This window comes from Mya arenaria, chromosome 3 (assembly GCF_026914265.1).
Source record: "Mya arenaria isolate MELC-2E11 chromosome 3, ASM2691426v1".
In the NCBI taxonomy this organism is placed as follows: Eukaryota; Metazoa; Mollusca; class Bivalvia; order Myida; family Myidae; genus Mya; species Mya arenaria.
Genome location: NC_069124.1, coordinates 12332672 through 12342047, shown reverse-complemented (window position 1 = coordinate 12342047; position 9376 = coordinate 12332672). Strand labels below are relative to the sequence as shown.

At 40.1% G+C, this 9376-nt stretch overlaps 1 protein-coding gene across 1 annotated transcript; it reads right to left on the bottom strand.

The window, feature by feature from the left end:
* Positions 1 to 288: 288 nt before the first annotated feature.
* LOC128225679 (sushi, von Willebrand factor type A, EGF and pentraxin domain-containing protein 1-like) lies at positions 289 to 9299 on the bottom strand. The gene is made up of 17 exons (XM_052935588.1): positions 9197 to 9299; positions 8538 to 8708; positions 8158 to 8325; positions 7491 to 7652; positions 6718 to 6885; positions 6378 to 6557; positions 5482 to 5643; positions 5035 to 5202; positions 4503 to 4838; positions 4005 to 4169; positions 3690 to 3857; positions 3306 to 3473; positions 2945 to 3106; positions 2555 to 2722; positions 2178 to 2345; positions 1671 to 1859; positions 289 to 1271 (listed from the first exon to the last, which is right to left on the bottom strand). The coding sequence occupies exons 1-17, from the start codon at positions 9297 to 9299 to the stop codon at positions 511 to 513; spliced, it is 3567 nt and encodes a 1188-aa protein (XP_052791548.1). The 3' UTR covers positions 289 to 510.
* Positions 9300 to 9376: the final 77 nt, after the last annotated feature.

Here is a 9376-nt window from a genome sequence, read left to right as displayed (position 1 = left end):
TTAACTTGGACGGTATGTCTTTGATAATGACTGCTATTCATTATAATTCTAATTTTTGAGAGAGAGAGAGAGAGAGAGAGAGAGAGAGAGAGAAAGAGAGAGAGAGAGAGAGAGCGTGTGTGTGTGTGAATGCGCGCGTGCGTGTGCGCGTGTGTATGTGTGAGAAAGAGAGAGAGGTTATATTCGCGTTTGCTCTTATATATGATATATCTGTGATATTCATTGTTATCATTTTGAAATAAATGCTTTCATTCATGTGCTTTCTTTATTAAACAACAAATAGTTCGCTAACATATAAATTTATTTATCGTAACATATACATATAAATAACTACCTTACAACGGAAACGAATCTAGCTTAAAAAATCAATATAATTTTATATATTATGCACATCTTTAATAACATAATAACAACGTTTACACTACGAAACAAAAACCCTATAATGGAGAGGTCTCACGGTGGAAATATATAACGTCCGCATCTCACAGCATACACTATAGTTAGATTGGATTAAACGTCCATTTCGGGTATGTCATGGTCTAGCTGTGTGATTGTGTGGTGACTTTGCGAAGGTGACCGGTAAACATGTCGGAGACTTGCGTCCTTGTCGATCAGATCACTCATTTTCTTCCGGGGACGCCGAACTTGAGCGACTGGTTGTTTAGTTGGGTCTGTATGCTTACGCCTCGATTCTGCCTTTAATGTCTCCTCGTCTCGAGGTGTAAGAATCTGTTCCGGTAGTGGGCTTCCGTCCCTGTACGTGGCTTCCTGGATAGGAACGAAAGGCGACAAACGGCCACCCTCGCTCCCTAGTGGCGACTGCCGTGCCATTATTTCCCGGTCTTTTTTCTTCACGCTGGCGGCGTCTATCTTAATCTTAGGCACCTCCACAGCGGTTTTTCTTTTTTGAAGGGATGAATTGTCCCTGTGTGTTAAAACCTGTTGCGGTAGTGCCGAAAAGGAATCAAATGTTGACTCCCTCGATCTGACAGCGGAAAATCCTGACGGTGAGCGGCGGTCAAAAACGCCAGCTGGAGGGCGCTGGAACTCAATATTGCGTGTGCTTAGGGGACCCGGCGATGGCGTCATAATACTGCTCATTGTTATTTCTCTCTGTTCAGAGAGCGGAGCAAGCGAGGACTCAGCTCGACCCATGTCGGTTACATGGCGTTCATGACTGACTGGAGCTTTGGACGGCGATATCGTTCCTTTGTCAATATCGCTGAATATCCAGTTTCCGTCAGGTGAGGTGGTTATTTGAGGCTGGGTAGCTGAAATAACGTGTGTACATGTAGGTTTGTTATGATTCCAACAGAACGCTATAAAGTCAAAACAATTTACTCAGCAAATTTACCATATGTACCATATGTACGCCTTATTTTTGTTATACAATGTTCTGTTGTGTAAAGAACATAGTTTAAACGATTCAATAATAAGATATTATAATATTCGTAAGATACAGTAAGTGAAATTCGATCGCAGTGATTGAAATATGACTGCGACATAGCGAGTTTTCTATATACATTATCGACATAAGCGGAAATGTGTTTTTTTTATAAAAACAGAAGGAATAAATTCGGGACCGGGAAAAAAGTCCGACATAACAGAGTTAGACACAACGGCTTTCGACTGCAGTCATGAACTATTGAGTATTAAACACAGCGATTTACCTTTCGAGTACATGACAGACTTGCCTCCCCCGACGCCCTTCCACAGTCGCCAGTACCTCCAGGCAAAGTATCCTAGGATTACCGCGGCAATGAGCGCCAGGCCAAACATTACTCCTAGACCGATGGCGGCTCCGCTGTTGCATTCGGTCGTCGTCGCCTCGCATGGACCCACTGTGGACACAGCCAGGGCTAGCATTTGTTGGATTGTAAGAATAAGTTGAAAACTATTTAAAACATCGAATTCACAATGTTCATCAAATAGTGTGTATTCTGTTTCAGAATTTCATTTTTTGTCAAATGTATCCCATGTTTTAGGATGACGAGCAAAACTAGTTTTCAAACTAAAAAGGTACCAATCGCTTATAACAAAATCATTGTTTAGCTGTTTAATAACACGAATAGATAATTGATTACAACACGAGTAAAGGCGTAAGTTGTGTTTTTTTTCTCCCAACGAAAAGAAAACAAAAGTTGTCCACAAAGGAAAAAAACACTATATAATTTTACCACATGATGGCGGCACGCTGTCCCAGGAGCCATTACGGAGGCAGGTGCTGCTCGTTGCTCCTTCTAGCGTGTACCCGCTGGCACATGTGTATTCTGCTACAGAGAGGGAGCCGCTTGTCGTTACCTTGTACGACAGGCCTGTTCCAACCTGCAGCTGCTCACAGCGTACTGGAAAACAGGACTAGAACACTCAATTTTGAACAAACTGACATACCATGGTCATGATCCACGTCGAATATATCACAAGCACGCTTTATATTGAGATTAAGTGTTGATTCCGACAACATTGATTTGGGTTACAGTAAAGCTTAAAGCGCTCGTATTACAAAAAAAATGTGAACAGCAACAAGAAGAAATTGGTTAGCTTTATCCGTTACCGCATGTCGGAAGGTGGATATTCCATGATCCGTTAGAGCTACAGGTGACGTTTTGGCTGTCGGCGAGGGTAAACCACGGGTCACATAATACAACGGCTTGACTGATCACACCACTTGTCACTAAGGTCACGTTCATGTTACTCCCAAGGTGCAGTTCCTCACATTGAACTGTAAGGATAATGTTGAAAAAACAATTGCTGAGTCTGTTTGCATTGAGTTAAACTTTTTTACTATGGCGAATTAAATAAGTTTTACTCAAGACCTGACAAGAGCCTATTTAAATATGTATCGTATACTTAACTGCTGTCTGTACCGCTTGTAAAAATGAGACATACAGTTAAACAATTCAATGAACAGTGCCTAACTTATAAGAAATTGTTCAATAAGTACCACAAAAGGGATCATCGTCAGTCCAAGCAGTACCGTCACTTTGGCAGACTCTCGTGGTTGGACCTGAGAGACTGTAGCCTGACTGACAGGAATACCTAGCCGTAAGCCCATCTGCAGAGATGATTGTTTCCCCATTTTGCAGAGACGGCGGAGGTTCACAAACTGTAAAACATAAAATTAAAAAAAAAAAACGATAAGAAGTGAGTTTGTGTTAACTTAACAATTTCCTGATACAAATCTAATATTTCATTTTCGCACAATGACAAATGTAACAAAATCAGCAATATAAACGTGTCATATACGGGCGAATACAACACATTAATGATATCATTATTATACAAAAAAATGTTAAACAGCCTACCACAATCAGGTACGTCGAAGTTCCAGGTTCCGTCAGCTCTGCAGTTAAGGGTTCCACTGCTGTCCAACACAAACCCTGCCGGACAGGTCACATTGGCAGAGGTCATCTCACCGTCTGTCATTATCGATACATCACCGACAGACGGGGGCGTCAATGTTTCACAAACCTCTGCAAAGGTGTTTGTATACATATAACTGAATGCAAACTGATAATTGCACCACTCGGTACGGAATTGCAGCGTTAAACGAACGCTTGAAAATCAGATTAGTGTTCTAACGAATATATATTTATCATTAACTATTAAACGTTACTATTATCAGTATTTTACAGTCCTTAGCTTAAAATTTCTCTGTAAAAACAAAAAATAGAAAAAACTAAGCCTACCACATGTAGGCTGACTGGCATTCCATGTGCCGTCGGAGCGACAGCTAATGATTGTCTTCCCGCTCATTGTGTAACCAGGATCGCATTTAAACTCGGCGTACGTTCGTTCACCGTCCGTAAACTGTATAACCTCAAGACCAGCCGTTGAAAACAATGTTCCACATATTACTGAAGCAATAAACATAGTATTATGAAACCAAAAATGATTAAACGTGTACGTGTAAACGTTTTCACGGACGAAATGAAGTCTACAAACCAAATCAACATTTTACCTTAATTAAATCTATATTACACGTCGTTAAGTGACAGTATTACCACAAGAAGGCTGCTGCTGGACGGAGGATCCAGATGTTGCAAGAATACATTCTTGAGAAGGAACACCCTGGAGGGAAAAACCGACATCGCAGGTGTATGATACTTGGGATCCGTCAGCTGACACCGTCATGTTGCCATTGGTGGGGGACACAAACCGGTCACACTCTGGAAAAGTAAACAGCTAGCAATTATTGCTTCTTATTTCTATAAACCCTTTATTATAATAATAATAATAATAATAATAATAATAATAATAATAATAAGTAGTAGTAGTAGTAGTAGTAGTAGTAGTAGTAGTAGTAGTAGTAGTAGTAGTAGTAGTACTAGTAGTAGTAGTAGTAGTAGTAGTACCATTATTATGATAATTAATAAGAATTCAAAAAAGGATAGCCTGAAGCTCACAACTGTCAATGTGGTTCTTTTAAAGTTAAGAAAGGTCGAAGTACATCTTTATGCATTAATTCATTGATAATATTAGAAAGAAGCAAAAAGTATTACCACACTTAGGTATGGATTTGTCCCATATTCCGGAGGAGTTACATTCCAATATTTCCGAGCCAGCCAAACTATATCCGTCCTCACATGAAAACGCAGCTGAAGTTAAACTCCCATTTGTGGTAATTGTAATATGACCGTTCAGGATCGTATCAATGGCAGAACATGCAACACACGTTGGCTCCGTAGCTGACCATGTTCCGTCCTCCCGACATGTCAGACGCTCGGTACCAGCCATCGTGTAATTGACGTCACACGAAAACGCGCCTTCGCTAATGGTACCAGTGCTGGTTACATTAACGCTTCCATGACTGTCCAGTGTGAGAGCAGGGCATTCCACTGGAATGTGTTATTTATACGTAATAGTATTTGTTTAATTTGATATACTTCTTCAATTCTATTAAAAAGTACTTTGATGTAACGTCGACTAAACATTCGTACTAAGTTCACATAGTGAATTCAGACTAAATTCTCTTTTTTGGAGAGTACAAAAAAACAACATTTCCAATATGCTTGATCAAACAGAGCCACTTACCGCAGTCAGGCAGACTTGCATTCCATGTACCATCCGGATTACACACAAGCATGTCTTCTCCACGGGCAGATGTACCGACATCACATGCCACTTCAACGGACGTCACTGAGCCGTTCGTAACCAGGGTTATATCCCCGTTCGAAAGAGTGGTCAGTTCAGGGCAAGAAACTGCAGATTTTCATACTAGACTGTTACAATACTGTCTCATGCACTACTCGAATAAAGTTTTTCTAATTTCCGAATTTTGAGGTGTTTATTACAGTTTAATTACATCCATTCATACATATCCATCCTTTTTAATAATAAATCACATTGCAAAAAATGTCGTCTTAATTCAAATGTATGCAAAGCTTCTAAAATAGCTGATCCTAAGGAGTTTTGGAATAATTTAGGAAACTATATCTTGTCTAATGTTTATTGGTTGAACAAGCACATTCAATTACCCACCACAGCTTGGTTCTGTGCCAGTCCAGCCTGTCCCGTCGGTGTTGCAAGACCTAATTCCAGCGCCATTGAGCGTGAAGCCAGTGTCACAAGTGTATGTCACCGACATGCCGTCTGCCGACAATACCGCCGACCCATTGGATATCTGACCGGATGGGTTACATTCTGAAATTATAAATTCATCAGCATTATGTTTTAATTTTCACATTTAGGAGGTTTGACAAAGTGCACTTTATAAAGGATGCATTGGTAAAGGTAACAGCTTCTGTGCGCCAAACATCAGCGGATTTGGATGCGGAGGTGCGACGGGTATTCTTTTGGAAGGGGGCACACTTTCTTAGCCGCGCTTCCAAAGTGCGCACCCTCTCACGCCAAATTCGCAGATTCCTTTACATTTGAAGTTTAAACCTGCATGTGATCATTTTGACACTGATGTATCATCTTGTTTCCAAAATGAACAGAAGTCAACGGGAACCCTTTTTGGATTAAATAACTACATAAATCCTAACCGTCGCCTTTAGGTCACACATATCGCAAAATACGGTAGTCCGTATTCCACTCCAGTGCAATACGGCCGTATTCCACTCTTGTGACGTCATGTCATAACAAGTATCGTTGCGCGATGTTAAAATGGTGTCATCAAACAAATTAGTTCGTCTTTAAAATGACATTTATTATGAAAACATGTGGCTTTTAAGTGCTCTAACCAGCAATGTATATAATAAAAGGGTTATTTGTGCTGCGTTTTGATCCGGCATGTCGTATTCGACTCTGGTGGATTTTTGCTGATTTTGATTTCCTTCGGTTCGTGAAATCCAAATCTGCAAAAAAACACTCAGAGTCGAAAACAACAACACAGTACTAATAACCCTATTTGATATGTATGTAAATGTTCATACTGCACAGAGGTTGATGGAAGTCCCAGAGTGCACTCAGACCGTCTTCTGCCTGGCATGCGAGGCTGGATCTGCCGTCAATGAAGTAACCGCTGGCACATGTGAACATTGCAACAGGGTTAGATCCATCCGTTGTAACGTTGACAAAGCCACTTGTTGGTGTATCCAAGGCAGGACAGGAAACTGTAACAAGACAACAAGAGCGGATGGTAATTTGACTGTTAGATGCAAACCACATAAAAAGTAAGTGTATATATTACAGTATATAGATTACACAGATTTTTTTCTTTCCGCTTTCCAAAACACTTTGCAAAACATCCTTTTTCTTTTCAATAATATATACCACATATTGGTTGCTGAAAGTCCCACGATCCATCGTCTCGGCATGTGAGATTAGCCGCTCCGTATAGGGCATGTGTCGTCTCGCAAGTGAAAACCGCTGTTGTTGTCGTCCCGGACGCCTGTAGCTCCACTGTGCCCCCAGATACGGTGCCTAATGTCGCACACGTAACTATTTAAATAAAAAAGTAAACTAATCAAATAAATCAAACTGATATTCAGAACAAAGTGTTTCTTACCCAATTAATATAGAAGCAAATAGTTAGTATGTTGATTATTCATTTGGAACTAGAGGAAAGCATAGCACTAATTTAAAAACAACTACATCTACAATCTAAAGTTGAAACAATAATAACACTGTGAACATTTGTAACACAACTTCGAAATATTATTATTTCAGTTACCGCATGTTGGAGGAGACGTGTTCCATGTTCCATCACTTCGACAAGTGGCGATACTTGCACCAACTAACGTAGCCCCAACCTCACATGAAAATGTCGCCGAAGTCACAGTTTCGTCGGAGGCCAACTGCAATTGCTGCGGTAGTTGATAGCGGATCGCACAGAGCTGGCAAAATACAGCTTTGTATGAAACACATGAAGACATGATATATTCCTCTAAACTATGTTGATAGGCTACCGCAAATATAAACAAAATTGAACATGCAGTTTATATTAAACACAATATAATATTGATTTATTTGGCAAACTGTTTATATTATGATACAATCATGCCATTTATTATCTCGAGAAATATTTAAATCCATAGTTTACATACTGCAAGATGGAGGTGTATAGTCTGGGGTTGTTATTGCTGTAATGCAATCTATTGTAGTGTCTCCCGTCAGTGTGAAGCCTTCCCCACAAGTGTAACTAGCCTTAGTGCCGTCCGTGGAAATTGTCAAGTTCCCGTTCTGTGGTGACCTGAACACCTCACATTCTGTCAAAAAGACATGTATCAATGTAAGGGCTGACGAATGATACCGTTTCTTTGGCTCAGTATTGAAGATTTGTCAACATATTCATATCTACATAAAACTTCAGGGTTTATTATTGATGCGTTTTAAAATAATGATTTTTAAAACTATTTAAACACATTACCACAAGAGGGTGCATCATCCGACCACGTTCCGTCCGGACGACAGGTAATTGTCGACTGTCCAATCAGGGTGTAACCGCTGTCACAACTGAATGATACTTTCGCCTGGTTGTCTTCATTAAACGAATCCGAAAAGCCGTTCTTGGGGTCGTTAAGCGAGGAACAATACACTGACAAAGTAAGAAATAAATATCGTTACAGTTGACTGGAAAGCATATATAATTTTTTTTGATTGCTTACAATACTATTTTCAAATTAGGTTGTGGGTGGTTTCCAAAGTTTCATAAATTCGAATGTCTTTGATACTTTCTCTGACATAAAAAGACAGGAAATATAAAATACTGACCACACTGAGGAAGTCCGGTTGTCCATGTGCCGTCTGGCTGACAGGAAACTATGGCATTATCACTCAGAGTATGCCCCAACTCACATTCGATAGTGAGAGCTGTTTCAGTACCATTGGTGGTATAAGAAACGCTCCCGTTCACCATGTCTTCTAGTGGGTCACATGGTACTGAAAAAGTAGAATAAAGTAAGTGAGTCAACCAGACTGTCGTTTGGTAATATGAACAGATATACATTTAAAAGGAAACATCTAGTAGAAGAGAAGACCTTCTTGAGCGTTGTCTTTAGAAAAAAAATGCATGAACATAACAATTTCAATTTTATCGGAATTGTTCATTGCGAATATATAATGAAATCCTGGGTTTTTAAACACTGCATTACCACATGTAGGAGGATCAGATAGCTCCCACGTTCCATCTTCAAGACATCTGGACTCGCTGACGCCAGATGCTGAGTAGCCGACATCGCAGAAATACTGCACGTGTGTGACGGTACCATTCGTGCTTAATAATACATTACCCGAGTCTGGCGATGCCAGATCACCACATTTTACTGAAATGCAGATGTACACAAGTGACACATAAGCACATGCCGATTGGAAGACACGTTTTAAAGAAAAGAGTATTATTTAAATTACCACTTTGATTAAGACTTTTATTTCATGTACACCGTCTATTGCATTTGTACAAAAAAGATACCTACACAATACAGAAAAAATACTTTCAAAGTATAAATAATGATTCTTACTACATGAAGGACTAGAGTCTGACCAGCCATCCCCGGAATCACTACATGTCCTGACGGTCATTCCAGAAAGTGTATACCCCTCAATACACGAGTACTCGAGCACACTGCCGTTTTCCCTTACCTGGTAAGCGCCGTTTGAAATGCTAGTTGGCATAACGCACTCTGTGAAAAAAAATGGTGAGCTTTGGTGATGTTTCGAAAGCATAATAAAACAAATAAAAATGTAAAACAAACATATGATACACACTGTGTATTCAAAATAATTTGAACCAAGGCGGAATAACCTAACTTACTGCAAACAGGACTATCTTCACTCCATAGTCCAGACGTATTGCACAAAATTACATCAGCTCCCTCGAGATAATATCCAGACGCACACACAAATGCAGCTTCCATGGTTAATCCGTCAGTGCTTACGTCGACGCTGCCGCTTGCAGGATCAACAAGGCTTGGACATTGCACTACAAAAAACG